Source organism: Leishmania martiniquensis, chromosome 31 (assembly GCF_017916325.1).
Source record: "Leishmania martiniquensis isolate LSCM1 chromosome 31, whole genome shotgun sequence".
NCBI classification, from domain to species: domain Eukaryota; phylum Euglenozoa; class Kinetoplastea; order Trypanosomatida; family Trypanosomatidae; genus Leishmania; species Leishmania martiniquensis.
The window spans coordinates 1,366,659-1,381,239 of NC_090166.1; the positions used below are offsets into that span (position 1 = coordinate 1,366,659).

Here is a 14,581-nt window from a genome sequence, read left to right on the forward strand (position 1 = left end):
CCCCCTCATCTTCCCTATCGATACGAGGCGAGTGAGAGGGGGGGCACCAAAGAACAAAGAAAGAGATAACATACGGAAATCACCAAGCGGAACGGAGATCAACGCCGTAGAGTGCGTGACATCACACGAGGAGGTGAGCGCCCCTCAAGAAGGGCTCCGAGAGAGGTACACAAAAGGGAGATGTGCAGAGATAACGGAAGGGAGACAGGCGACAGCTGAGCGAAGCAAGGGAAAGGGAAGGAGGGCGCCGCGGCCCCTTTCCGCCCCCTCTCCAACGTGTACAAAAACACCTTTTTTCTTCTTCGTCGATGGCGTCGCATAGAGATATGTGCAGCGGATGCGGAGGTTACACACATACTGCGGAAGGAAAGACTTTTCGGATGCGGTGGCAGTGCGTACCGCCGCACCTCGATGCAGCGTGTACGGCTGCTGAGGATAATGGTCGGCTACACTCAGCAGACACACAGATAGGGGGGGGAGAGGGCAATGGAAAAGATTGGAAGAGATGCACTGCAGTGCTCCATACAGTTCAGTGGATGGAGGCGGGTCGACGCACGTGAAAGGCATCGGTGCCCACTGTCGCAAGGGCAACCGCTACAGGAGAGAGGAAGGAGGCAGACAAAGAGGGAGCACAAAGCCCAAACAGTCACATTGAAATGGGGAGGGAGGGGAGGAGGGCATCAGACAATGATGAGAAAGAGGAAAGTGAAGAGGGGGGAGAGAGCGAGAAAGCGGCAACAGAAAAGGGATACGCCACATACGCGCTAGCTGCAGCCACGCGCAACAGGGGCGCGACATGCGGAGAGGCAGCGCAGCGAAGCAGGCGAGGGGGGTGAAGGGATTCGGCTCATATACGTATAGGCGCACTTCATACGCCACCGCAGCAGAGTCGAGCGGCGGAGGAGAGGGGTAGGGCAGCGCAACGCCTCTCTCCGGCAGCAGTGCGCACATGAGGACTGTCCGCGGCGGAGCGCGTCCACATGTGCAAAGTAGTCGAGCGCGAAGCACAACGGAGGTGACCCGACTATTGGAAAGGAAATACAAAGAGGAGAGCCCAGCTGCCACCCCCTCCCCAATGCATCCATTCCACCAACCATACACGCGAAGCGGCAACGGTCGCGCCGGCTCACAGCGGAGGGTACCGCCCAGCTTACCACTATCACCACGATGGACACATTTCCACACACGGTCGCCTATCTCGCAGTCGGCAGCTCGCCATGTGATGCACACGGGTTCGCTGTCAGCCCACGAGTGGGTAGGGCTCGTGAGGGGGGCTCCCGAATGGTGCCGCGAAGCCCACAGCCCACTCTCGGGGGGGGGGAGGGGGGAATAGATGCACCACCGCCGCCGTGACGGGTCTGCCAGAAGGTGCTGCAGTTTGGCACTGCACACCTACCAGGACGTCTCCATCATCTGCCGCTGCAGTGGCCGCGGCGGGCGCACACGGAACAGAGGCGCAGAAGCCGCTCACGCGCGCTTCGGCGCATTCCACGCTCGCTCAGCTGCAAACTGGCCAATGCGGACGCTGGCGCTTCCGCGCCGCCCCATCCCACCCGCCGGATGAGTGGAAAGGGCATGAGGCTGGCAACAGAGGAAGAGGGGCAGAGCTTCGTGATTCAGCTGCCGCCTCGGGGACCGCAGATTCTGGAAAGGGAAGAGAAAGCTGCGAGGGGCCGCCGCCGCCGCCACTCGTGCCACGCGCATGGAACACAGCGTTGCGGACAACGTGCGAGAAGTCGCGCATCGTCATCGGTGAAGAGTTTCCGGACATCCGCGGGGCTGTCGATGGGCATGGCAGCCCTCTGGCCGCTTCCTGCAGGACCCGGTGCTGCCAGCAGGCCCGGTCTGTGGTTGTGGGAAGCATGCCAGCATTGGCGGAGGCCCTGCGTGGCGCTCTCACGGGAGTAGCAGCGGCTTCGGGGGCTGGAAACTGCACAAATGCACTCGCAACCGCCAATGAACCAGCAGTCGTGGCCGAGCCAACGAGCTCAGAGAGGGCAGCTGCAGCGTCTTCGTGTTTCCCCCGCCCTCGTCCGCGCCTGATTCGGCGAGCTCAGATACCTCAGAAGCCTTTTCTGCCACCGGGAAGTAGACAACGCCGGCGGCACCGCTGCGTGTCCCACCGGTCCCTCTTCGCCGCCCTGGTGCAGTACCGCTCCCCCTCGGCAGGCAGGGTACCACGGAAGCAGCTGGCCCCTTCGATGTAAACGTCTCCTTCGCCAAGGCGAAGGAAGTGGCGACACCCCTTCTTGGGCGGCAGTCGCGGTCCGGGCGGTGTGACCGGAGTCATTGCTGTCTCCAAGAGGCAAAGGTCAGGGAGCACTAGCGGCACGCGTGGGGCGGCCCTGCCTTTCTTGGTGATTTTGAGAGCCACACACGCAGAGAGCTGACCGCGCAGCACCAGCCGTCGACAGGCCTACAGCACCATACCATTCTCGACGCGCGGGCGATCCTTTAATTTGCTGGCGTCAGCCGTGTCACCGCAAAACGGGCGGCGGTGCGCGCTTCAAGCTCTGAAGGAGGGAAGGTGCCAGTGGGTTGGCGCTGCCGTAGTTATGGGCAGTAGGGACGCCGCTCCCGCTGAGGTACTCGACAGGATTCTGCGTCGGCTTGGCACGCGTGCTGTGTTCCCTACCCTGCTTCGAGTCTCCATAGACCTCCGCCTCCCCCGTCTCATGGGTCTCCAGCGCATTGTCCTCTCCCTGCTGCTCAGCTGGTGCACTTCCCTTGCAGCAGAGTCCGATGCACGGGCAGCACGAAGGGAGCAGCACAGCAATGACACCGAGAAGCGGGCTTCCAGCGACACCTCCGACGATGAAACCTGCGACTGCACCAACGGAGAGGTCGGGCTTGAGTGCCTCACAGCGGCATACCTTTTGTTCAACTTGTCTTTATTGGGGCCTTCGTCGTCATCGGAGGCTTCGTTGGTTCAGGGGCCTTTGACGTCGTTGGAGGCTTCGTTGGTTCAGGGGCCTTTGACGTCGTTGGAGGCTTCGTTGGTTCAGGGGCCTTCGACGTCGTCGGAGGCTTCGTTGGTTCAGGGGCCTTCGACGTCGTTGGAGGCTTCGTTGGTTCAGGGGCCTTCGACGTCGTTGGAGGCTTCGTTGGTTCAGGGGCCTTTGACGTCGTTGGAGGCTTCGTTGGTTCAGGGGCCTTCGACGTCGTCGGAGGCTTCGTTGGTTCAGGGGCCTTCGACGTCGTCGGAGGCTTCGTTGGTTCAGGGGCCTTTGACGTCGTTGGAGGCTTCGTTGGTTCAGGGGCCTTCGACGTCGTTGGAGGCTTCGTTGGTTCAGGGGCCTTCGACGTCGTCGGAGGCTTCGTTGGTTCAGGGGCCTTCGACGTCGTTGGAGGCTTCGTTGGTTCAGGGGCCTTTGACGTCGTTGGAGGCTTCGTTGGTTCAGGGGCCTTCGACGTCGTCGGAGGCTTCGTTGGTTCAGGGGCCTTCGACGTCGTTGGAGGCTTCGTTGGTTCAGGGGCCTTCGACGTCGTTGGAGGCTTCGTTGGTTCAGGGGCCTTCGACGTCGTTGGAGGCTTCGTTGGTTCAGGGGCCTTCGACGTCGTTGGAGGCTTCGTTGGTTCAGGGGCCTTCGACGTCGTTGGAGGCTTCGTTGGTTCAGGGGCCTTTGACGTCGTTGGAGGCTTCGTTGGTTCAGGGGCCTTCGACGTCGTCGGAGGCTTCGTTGGTTCAGGGGCCTTCGACGTCGTCGGAGGCTTCGTTGGTTCAGGGGCCTTCGACGTCGTTGGAGGCTTCGTTGGTTCAGGGGCCTTCGACGTCGTCGGAGGCTTCGTTGGTTCAGGGGCCTTCGACGTCGTTGGAGGCTTCGTTGGTTCAGGGGCCTTCGACGTCGTCGGAGGCTTCGTTGGTTCAGGGGCCTTTGACGTCGTTGGAGGCTTCGTTGGTTCAGGGGCCTTTGACGTCGTTGGAGGCTTCGTTGGTTCAGGGGCCTTTGACGTCGTTGGAGGCTTCGTTGGTTCAGGGGCCTTTGACGTCGTTGGAGGCTTCGTTGGTTCAGGGGCCTTTGACGTCGTCGGAGGCTTCGTTGGTTCAGGGGCCTTCGACGTCGTCGGAGGCTTCGTTGGTTCAGGGGCCTTCGACGTCGTTGGAGGCTTCGTTGGTTCAGGGGCCTTCGACGTCGTCGGAGGCTTCGTTGGTTCAGGGGCCTTTGACGTCGTCGGAGGCTTCGTTGGTTCAGGGGCCTTTGACGTCGTTGGAGGCTTCGTTGGTTCAGGGGCCTTTGACGTCGTTGGAGGCTTCGTTGGTTCAGGGGCCTTCGACGTCGTTGGAGGCTTCGTTGGTTCAGGGGCCTTTGACATCTTCGCTGTTGCTTTTTTTTCCTTGGCACGGGCTGCCGCCGACTTGGCGGCCGTTGTTATGGTGGCAGATGTCATCAGCATTTCCTGTTCAGGTGCAGAGAAGCGTGCAGAGGCGTAAAGCACCTCCGTGGCCGCCCCGATCTCCTCATGCAGTTGCGTCAACGTGGGTCCGTCACCGCGTGGAGGCTCTGAGGGCAGATGCGGCATGGCGGATAGAGTGGCAGTAGCTTCCTCCACGGTGGGTGAGCGGGCCATGACCGCGTTAGGCACTTTCCCACCCGTGCCACAGAGAAGCAGCAGGAGGAGCACGGCCGCAGGCCATGCACGGCGCATGAGCGGCATGGGTGCACGCGTGGGTCCAGTCGAGACGCGCAGATGGGTCATCGAGTCTGTGGCGCACAGGGTGCTTCCGCGTGTGCGACTCCTCTGAGGCTTAGCGCGCACGTCCCTCCGTACTTTGGCGAGGGAGGGTCGAACCGGCGAGAGACGAGAGAGGAATATGCGCGCGGTGACGCCAGACGGGCTCCACAATGGGACGCAAACGGCATGCGAGGAGACGGGGATGCGAAACACTCACATGACCGTCGTGTACACAGAGAGAGAGGGAGGGGGGCGTATAGGTCGACGTCCAGACATACGTGAGGGGCGAAGTGGACATGTGGTCGGGGTGGGGTTGGAAAGAGAGAGTGGGCGCCGTTTCGAGGGTGCCCCACAGCCGCAACACGCGCATCGAAGAAGACGAGGACGGACGAGGGGGGAAAGGGCGTAGAGGAAGACGAGGGAGCAGACGGCTACCAAGGGAAGACGGTGAGGCAGCTGCGATTAGCGTTGATGTGCGTGATGCACCCCAGCATCCGACTGACGGAGTAAGTCCTCCGGCCGCGGTTCGCGCCGCTCGCTGGAGCGGTCGACACATTGCTGGGCTACACCGCGGCGTCCACGGAAGCAGGCCGATTTCACATCCCATTTCGTATACCCCTCACTTGGCGGCATAACGCCAGCATCGCAGTTCGCGCAGTCTTTCGTGCTTTCCGCTGGAGTGGAGCTGAAGCAGCACACACACTCCCCCTGTCGGCCGCATGCACTCACAGGCAGACACACATCTCGTCATCAAAGCCGATCGAGTCCACCAAGCAAGACCGAAGGGTTATGTCAACCTGACGACAGCGCCTCCAAGACCGCCTTCACCTCCTCAGTTTGTCGCTGCGCTGCCGTGCAGCCGTCCATGCCGAGGTATAGTAGCCGCGACAGGCTCAGCAGGACCGTGAAACTGGCGGGTTGGCCAGGACCTGCAGCAGCTGGACCGGCGCCCCGCTGAGGTGCAGCTCGCGCGGACTGGCGCACTCGCCGAGAGGACCGATATCGTGGAGGCGCAGACATTGCCCCAAGAGAAGCCTCTCCAGCGAGCAGGAGCGACTCACACCGGATATGCGGCGCACACTGCTGCCAGTGGCAACGATCTCACGAGAGCTCGGTGCCAGTCCCAGTGGCCTGAGGTCAAACAGCTGAGCGCACGCACTCACCTCTACAGCCTCCAGCGCAGTGCAGTGCTGCAAGGCCGCTACGGAGGTTCGTGTGAAGCTGGAGGCATGCAAGATGGTCAAGCTCGGTACAGGCGAAAGTGCGGCCAGCAGCGGCACATCGAAGTACCGCATTCCCAAGCGAGAACGGCTGCGACTCTCACGCAGCCCATCAAGCACCTCCACAGTGCTCTCTGAGATGAGCATATCACGCAGCGTGGGAATACCACCGCAGACGCTCACGTCGGTCAAGTTCAAGCACCCGTACAGGCATAGCGAGACAAGGGTGCGACTCAGCGCCAGACCAGTAAGCTCGAAGACGCCGCTCTGTGAGGCGGCGATATCCCTCAGCGACGGCGCCATTCCCAACGGGGACAAGCTGTAGAGCCGAGAACAGCGGGTGAGCACACCCTTCTCCAGCACCACCAAGCCCCCAATCCCCGCAAGCGAGGTAAGGCTTGTGGTGTTGAAGAGATGCAGCACCCGCAGGTGGGGCCGCAGAGCGGTTAGACAGAGTGAAGGAGCGGCGCCCGCAGCGGCGGCAGGAGAGGTGTGGTGCAGCCCACGGCCAGAGACTACATGGGCAGCCCGCCGGGCGCCTGAGCTCCTTCCGCGCCCTGCCGCCGCCGCCGAACCAACTTTCCCCATCCACGCCCGGTTTGCGTCAGCACAGCTCTGCTAAATGCCTATAGGCTGAGAAGTCGCGCGCACTCGCGCCGCCTCGGCGGCCCCCGACTGAGTGGTGTAGTCGGGACTGTCTGCCGCCTGCAGCGCATCCGCCGGATGCCGCAGCTCCGGGGACAGTATCCATTCCGTCACCCCAATCGGGTAGCCCTCAATGAGCAGCTCCACCACCGCGCATCGGTGAAGGCACCACAACCGATCCACGGTCGCCACGAATTCGACCGCGGCACGCTGTGGCTGCACAGATGCCGGATGCGCCGGCACCAACTCATTCGCCGCACGACCATCACGGCGTCCTAGCTTGAGCACACCTTCTCACCACTCTCTGCGCCCTGTGCCACAGTCGCACCCGCAGGGATCCCTTTGTTCCGCCCATGCGCGCCGCTTCGGACGGCAAAAGCAGGTGTGGAGCGATCACCTCGATAGATGGCGGAGCGCACACGCTCTGGCCGTCGACTGGAGGAGGCGTACCATCCGCAAGTGAAGATCCTATGCCGTTGTCCCTGCGCCCATCGCTGACGGCCAAATTCGGTTCCTCGCCCGCCCTTTCCTTCCCCAGGCAGCGACGTGCTTCACGTGGCGGGCCTGCCAGCGTGCATGCTGTTGGTCGGCCATACCACCAGGCAGCGTTCCACATCGCTGCCGTGAGTCCCTCCAACGATATCTCGCGCACCACTCGACAGTCAAGCAGATGACTGTCGCCGACAACAGAAGCGGCCACGCCGCTGAATCGGTTGCTGAGATGCGGAAAAGCGGGAGCTTCATGCCGGGTCGAGGCTGCTCGGAGGTGGTGCAGCTTTGCCTCTGGAGTCGTGCGGAAGCACTTCGCGGCGTCGCACCGCAAGAACGTTGCTGCGCTAGGGAAGAAGAGCACTGCGAGTCGCTCGCTGGTCAGTTGAGCATGCGGGCCCGGTGCCGCCAGCGCGAGTGGAAGCGGCGATTCATCCATACGGTAGGAGAAAATCCACTGGAGAGCGGTCACGTCCAGCTGCCCTGCGGTCGTCGCGGCCTCTGCGTTTGCTCGGCAGCCTCTCTCGCCACCGCCACCACCGCCCTCAGGTAACTTTTAAGCCGTGCTCAGCGAGCTTCGGCCCCGCTCGCTGCTGGCGCGTGCGCCTTTCATCGCTGTACTCCGCCGCACCACCGCCATGAAAGTTGGACAAGGCTCGCGCAAACGGGCTGCCACCGCTGCTCTGCACGTGAACATCTCGCTCGCCTCGGTGGCCGAGGGTCAGAATCTCGTCGTTGTCGTTCCCGAACAGCCACACACCCATCACAGGTAGTGGTCGAAGGAGGTCATCGCTCCCGAGCACCGACATGCTCGGCTGAGGACGAATCGGATAGCGGCGCCAGCAGAAGAAGTCATGGACGCCACGACTAAATCACCCACCGCTGACAGCACGCAGATGAGGGAGCTAGACGGCGGCGGCGCGCATGGCATACTTGTGTGGAAGTGTGAGGAAGCTGCCCAACAACAAAAAAAGGCAGCTGAGGAGACCGGGGGAGGCGCGACGTGAGGCTTTGGCGCTCACGCGAGAGACGGGGACAGACGAGAAAGCGAAAGGCGAAAAATGCGCGCGAGCAGAGGTGGAGCAGAGGGGAGCAGAGGCAGAGATGCCCACACGTTCGACGCGGCGCGTCTCGGACAGCGGCAACCCTTCTGTGAGCGACATCGCTAGCTGCCGAGGCAGTGGCCATCACACCGACGGATACGCTGGACTGCGGGTGCCTAGCAATGCTTTCTATGGGCGTCGGAAGTGATGTGAACTGGAGGGGATACGCAACCTCTGCCCTGCTCCGAGTCGCTGCGCCTGCGCGTCGCCTCTGCGTGAAACTTTCCCTGAACGTGTGTAGCGCCACACACGCACACACGCCCCATCACATCCCATCAACCGTACATCCACCTGGGACAAAAGGGAGGAGAAAAAAAACGGAGACAACGACAACACTGTCGTTGACTACCGTTCGACTCACACTATGCACAAGCGATGGGGAAGCAGAGACTACCCCATTCGGATCGAGACGGCGAAACCAGCCCAACCCAATAGTACCAACGAGCGGAATAGAACGACCGCAACGCATTCGCATACGTTTCTGCCAATGGACGTTGACGGATGCCCGCCACACCTCACGCCCTCTGTTGATCCATTCGTCTCCTCGTCTTAGTGAGCTCGAGGAAGCGTCCGCGGCGAGGCGAGGTCGAAGCAGCACAGAGAGGGAAAGAGGGAGAGAGAACGCGGACGGATCGAGAGGCAAAGAAGACGGCACTGCACACACGCACACCCACGCCTGCGCCGCACACGGTGAGGCCGACACGAAGTCAAACGAAGAGGAAAGAAGCAAACTCGCGCCCCTTCGGACGAAAAAAGAAGCACCGGCAACCCCGCGAAACTTAGCGCAAGCGCTCGGTGCCTCGTCTCTGGTCTCAAGTCCTCCCTCCCACCCCCCTCAGGCGCTCAGATGCACGCGCGTCCATTCGCGCATTCCACTTTTTCTTCTCCGAATGACCTTTTTCACTTGTGAGCAAGCACGTCAACGCCGTGCGCGTCATCAGCAGCGACAGAAGCACGCGTGTTTTTTTCCATGTAGCGAGCGGCACTTGTCGCACCGTCGTGTGCCATCACTGCAGTCTCGGCGCTTCCCGTCACCGTATGCTGAGGGACAGAGAAGTAGACGAACGGGCGGGCGATGCCGTCGAAACCGAAGGCGAGACACCATTCAAAAAAGGGGAAAGAATAAAAAGTGAACGAGAGTGTGTGTGTATGTATGAGCGAGATGCGAATGGGTCCATTGGAATAAGAAAAGAAAGGAAAAAAATGCCGGCGCCTCAGCACCGCATACGGCACGAAGAGCGCACGTGTTCGATGTTTATCGCCGCCGTTCACTTCGTACAGACGTAAGCGGAGCGTCTCTCCTTCTCTTTCTCCGCCCTCAGCGAGGGTAAGCACACAGAGAGCTAGGGATTTAACGAAACATATGAGAAAGGGAAACAGTAAGCGGAGGTCTCCCCTCGCGCTCCGCTGCCGCCGGCGCCTTTTCCACTTCTGCAGCACCGGCAGACCTTGAAGCAACGAACCAGTTAAAGAGAAAAAAAGCGCGTGCCGGCGGCGCTTGCACGCATGAACATCTGTGCCGCCATCAGGGCCACCCATGCCGGTACATCCGTCCACGCGAGCGCGAGGCGAAGGTGCGTTCGACGCGCAAAAGCGCACAGACATATACATGCGCACGGAACGAGAGGAAGAAGAGAGGAGCAACAATGAAGAAGAGAATCGAAACGAATAAAGAGGGGCGAAGTCATGGAAGCGGAAGCGTGAACGGGCGAAGGGGAGGAGGGGAGAGAGAGGAAAACGATAACTAAAAAAAAGACAGAACACCACGGGAGGGGAAAAGGGAGGGAGAGAGAGGGGGGGCGGAGGAGGCGTACATATCGAAGACAAGTCTGCGAATCAGCCGGGGGAGAAAGGCGGTCGTGAAACGACGGTCAGAGAGGGAAGACGCGCGCGAGAGAAGAGTGGCTGCCCATACAAGCAGGCCGCTGCATCACACCCTTTCTTCGCTACTCGTGCAATGCACAGGGCCCCTCCCCACCCGACATACATATACATATGTGGATATTGGTTCGTACGAAAGCGCATTTCGCCCCCACCCGCCGGCCCCCCCCCTACGCGTGAACTCGATCAACGGACGCCCCTCTCCTTTCGCCGTCGCTCACACCAGACGCACCTCCCCACCAAAAGACACAAACGACCCACGACGGGAGCGCTTCGAGGGAAGTGAGGCCGACCTTCTTGCCCTGGGTGGCCTCAACGAGAACGCGCTGCTCTCCGGCCCAGCGCTTAGGGCCGCCACTCGAGCGGCGGTCAGTTGCTGGGTGACGGCTGGCTGTGGTGCAGGTGCCGCCTCCGTCACTATGCTCATTGAACTCTCTAGCTTCATGTCAGCGAGGAACGTTCCGTAGCCCCCATCGTCGATGAAGCTGTGCAGCTCCTCCTCTACTGGGCCTGTCGACGCGCTCTGGTCATTGCAGGAGAACAGACAGAAGCTATGCACCTCTCCGCTGGTCACACCCATGGTGCTTGCCGGCCGCGGCACCATAGGCATCCCGGCGGATGCGAATACCGGCAGCGCTGGCGAATGGCTCGTCGACCTGCTCAGGGACTCCGAGGCGTCATTCGGCCGCGTATGCCTCGTCCTCCAAGGCACCTCGCCGTCTGCACCGGCAGCGCCCTTATCCTTCCCCCGCTTCCCTTCCAGCTGCGGAAGCAGATCCTGCGTCTCTTTCGTCGGCGGCCGCCGCTGCAAAGTCTTCTTCCGCCTTTCCACAACGGCAGCCAACGCGTCCGCCATCGAAGTCCCGTAAGAACTCAGACAGGAGTGTTGGCCCCCGCACGACGGTCTTGCACGGTTGGTGATGCGATGCCTATCCTCTCTGGTCAGGCATTCAGGTAGCGGCTCACGCAAGGGCCGCCATGACGATGGGCTTGAGCGTTCCGCTTTCGACCGCTGCCCCTTGACCCTTGCGCGCGAGTGCGGCTGCACCTTCACCGGCAACCCCTTAATCTCCTCACAAGCGTGTAGGGTGGGCACCTCCTCGTCTTGTCCAAACGGCGCTGCTGCCCCCACTGGAGGGCTTCCTCTTTTAGCCGCCCGGTTTGTGGCCAAAGGGGCGTGCGTTTGATTCGGCGGCGCCTTCTTAGGTGTAGTTGCCATCGGGCGGGGTGCGATCCCCTTCGCATGCAGTGGCGGCGCGATGTCCGCCTCTGCAGAGAGGGAAATGGAGCGGATGTCAAACAGCTCGAGGGTGCTGTTGCACGTGGAGCTGTTAGAGAGCCCGTTCGCCTCCGCGCTACTTCCGGCGCCCATTTACCTCTCTTCTGTGCGGCGGCCAATGCCCATTCAACGGGGAAAGGAGGCGCTCCGACTTTCCGTCAGAGGATCGAAAGAACGCGCAGCGTGGCCACCTGACACTCGGCGGCGGAAGTGCGTAGATGTGGAGGAGAAGGTGAACCACACGTCAGACCATTCACGAGAAGGGGGCAGCAGGTGACAGGCGACGCCTCCATGTGCACACACATTCGGAGACAGACGCCAACGACAGACAGCGGCTTAAGGGAGTGCGGGAAAGGGGGGCCGCGGACTCGCTGGTGCGTATGCGCCACAGTGAGCCGATCGGCGTGCTCGGGGGCGGTGGAGCAGCGCGCCGCGGGTCCCCTTCAAGAGAAATGAGAGCAAACGAAACCCTAAGCGGCACCGATTTCAGTGCATGTGTGTGTGTGCGCGCGCGTTTGTCGAGCAATGAAGTCGAAAGCAACATCGTTGCAAGAGTGGGAGAAAGTGTGTGTGAGGGGGGAAGCCTTACTCCAGCGGTCGAAACGGGCAAGGCAGTCCGCCGCCGCACAGCCCTCTTTGACGCATCGGTAATGATCACAGAATTCCTTCCATGCAAAGGCCCTCACGCTAGCGTTGGCCTGGGCCGCTTCTCGATCGTGCTTGAGCACCGATTCAGTACGCATGCGTAGCTGAAGGCATGGCGCATGCGAGCGATCGCCGAAGTGCATCTAGTCGATGCCGCGCGCCGTCCTCCATGACCAGCGGGAGCAAGCGCCGCCAATGGTGAAAGCAGGGCAATTCGCAGACGCTGAGCACAGGGGAAAGAACGACATCGAATGGGACCGTGAGAACGCCTTTGGGCGAAAGCGAGAGCGGAGCCATTCATGCACAACAGTGCTGCATTCGAACATATTTGGAGAGCCTCTGGTGCGGCAGAGCCTCTGTAAACAGGAGTTGTCCACAGAAACTCTGATGGCACCGTCAACTCCATTAACCGAGAGGTGCCGGTGGCGGCATAAACGCGATGCGCTTTCACATTCTGTTCTTTCGCCGCTTGACGTCGATTGTCGTCAGCCGATGACACGTGTATACACAGAGAGAGAGAGAAGGAGAGGGACGGGTGGGCACGCACTCTCCGCAACAAAGCATAGCGGCGCCCAACATAGAGGAGGTGTACACAACGCGAACGTTCAAAAAAAAAAGCGCATCCAAAAAAATGCACACATGTACGTCAGCAGCACCGGCCACCAGTAATCGGGGGGAGGGGGGCTGACACTACCTAAGCAAGCTGTGGAACCGCCAAAGAAGTCAGGCGCGGACATCATAGCGCGCGCGCGTCTGCCCTCCCAGGGCACCTCTCACCTGGCTCCCAGCCCTGCACGTTCGCTCGCTTTCACATACGGCGACACAAGGTTCAGTAGGGGGAGAGAGGGGAAGGGGGGTGGAGAAGTTCACGCCATCGCCGTCTGGCACCTCACCCTGTCGATCTGGGTGAGCATACACCTCGGTATACCGCCTTGAAGGAATGCGTGTGGGCCTCAGCTCCTCGTGTGCATCATACATCGTGAAGCGTCATCAACGGCTCAGACGCTCCTCTTTTCGTGACGCGCCTTACAAACGCGCGCATTTTTTCAACGTCGCAGCGGCCCTCGCTGCGTCCCTGACACGACTGTCGGTTTCTGTCGCGCTTCTTCGGCCACCGAAAAGCAACCAAAATGTGGGGAGGAGGGCGGCACGCCATCTGCGCCAGCGCTTCACCGGGTGCAGCGAAGAGGGGCTCTGCGAGGTGGGAGCTGCCGGAAAGCGGACAGCCCCCATTCGTTCCGTCATTTCGCTGACGGCACGGCAAAACGTTACCCTCCCTGACCCGCTCGAGCTGCCGGCAACACGATGATGACGATGATGCCAATCGAATGATGTGTGCGGTGAGGGTGGTGCAGAGAGAGGGGGGCCTCAACGTCCGCTGCTTTGTGCATGATTGCCCGCCTCCCAGCCACACCCCACCGGGCGCCTGCGGGCCGAGCGCAGCGTATGTGCCGCTGATGGCGGACTCGCAAGACAACGCCGCTGCGCGCCTCGTCTCACGGCGGGGCGACATGGCAGAAGGCATCGAGCTCGGCGCACAGAATATACCGCGCCCCCATCCAATCCTGGCGGATCGACAGCCATGAGGGCCACGCAATTCGTGGCAAGCCCTGCCCTTTCGAATTGAGCCGTTGGCGTGCGAGTTGCTCAATTCGACTGTGGCCTTCCGCTGCCGACGGTTCCTGTGATTGCATGAGGCTGATGGGCTCCGGCTGATCTGCACGCAATGACAAGCTTATACGCGCACCGTGCAGTGCTGCGTGCTCGGACACGATGATCGGCGCTGCCCAACTCCTCCCTTCGGCTTTACCGGCGCATCCATCGCATCGCAGCAGCGGCTTTGGGCCCGGAGCCGCTGGGGTCGTGCGGCACCCCTGGGGCAGGTGCTCGAGTCCCCGGATGTGCTGATGTCGAGTATACGCCGAGGCCGTGTGCCATAGGCCGACCACAGACCGATCGTGCGGCTCTATGGCGTCACGTGAAGCATTCAGCCTGTATGAGAAATGGGCGGGGGGGCCCAGCATCACTGCCATGGGTGTCAAGCGGTCCTCGGCCAGGCGAGACGCATGGAGTCCTCCCTTCGCTGTGGGCAAGCTGCGGATTTTGCAACGCTGCTGTTCACTAATCCCAGAGCGCGCCTTGTATTGGGTGCAGTCCTGCATTCACGGGAATACGTGCCACTGGGGGGGAGGGGGGGCGCATACGTCACTTTACGCCCATGCGGTGCGTCGCGGCATCCCCCCCTGGGATGCTTTCTTTGCGTCGCCGCAGCGCTGAGAGGACTACTACCGAGACACTTATTTCCCCTGTCCATTGCCCTCCGTCTCTCCACGCGCTGAGTGCGTGTATGCCTCCGCCGCTTGCTCACCCCTTTCCTCTCCTCACAACGGATGTGTGCAGGAAGACGCCCGCATTTCATATTCCACTCGCTCATCCATCCGCTCTCTCTCTTTCCCCTTTTCAGTGTGCGTGTGTGTCCCCCGACGCGGTTCACTGTAACCGCCCTTTTTTTATTATTTTTTTTATTTCCATTGCGATGGCGACCACTAATGAGAGAGAAAAAAGAGATGTGAGCCGAACGGTTTGTACCGTTCGTCGGTGTGTTGCGTGCAGGGGGAGAGGGGCGGAGGGGGTGAAGGAAACGG

General features: G+C 61.3%; 4 protein-coding genes across 4 annotated transcripts; all 4 read right to left on the reverse strand.

Moving 5' to 3' along the window:
- Positions 1-5,567: 5,567 nt before the first annotated feature.
- On the reverse strand, positions 5,568-6,482 carry LSCM1_01577 (uncharacterized protein; the record flags this gene model as incomplete). The annotated part of the gene is made up of 1 exon (XM_067319180.1): positions 5,568-6,482. One exon carries the CDS (start codon positions 6,480-6,482, stop codon positions 5,568-5,570), a length of 915 nt encoding a protein of 304 aa, XP_067176459.1.
- A 167-nt stretch (positions 6,483-6,649) lies between these two features.
- LSCM1_01578 (uncharacterized protein) lies at positions 6,650-6,805 on the reverse strand (the record flags this gene model as incomplete). Its single annotated transcript, XM_067319181.1, has 1 exon — positions 6,650-6,805. The coding sequence occupies one exon, from the start codon at positions 6,803-6,805 to the stop codon at positions 6,650-6,652; it is 156 nt and encodes a 51-aa protein (XP_067176460.1).
- Positions 6,806-7,573: 768 nt separating this feature from the next.
- Positions 7,574-7,792, reverse strand: LSCM1_01579 (uncharacterized protein; the record flags this gene model as incomplete). Its single annotated transcript, XM_067319182.1, has 1 exon — positions 7,574-7,792. One exon carries the CDS (start codon positions 7,790-7,792, stop codon positions 7,574-7,576), a length of 219 nt encoding a protein of 72 aa, XP_067176461.1.
- Positions 7,793-10,229: 2,437 nt separating this feature from the next.
- LSCM1_01580 (uncharacterized protein) lies at positions 10,230-11,384 on the reverse strand (the record flags this gene model as incomplete). Its single annotated transcript, XM_067319183.1, has 1 exon — positions 10,230-11,384. One exon carries the CDS (start codon positions 11,382-11,384, stop codon positions 10,230-10,232), a length of 1,155 nt encoding a protein of 384 aa, XP_067176462.1.
- Positions 11,385-14,581: the final 3,197 nt, after the last annotated feature.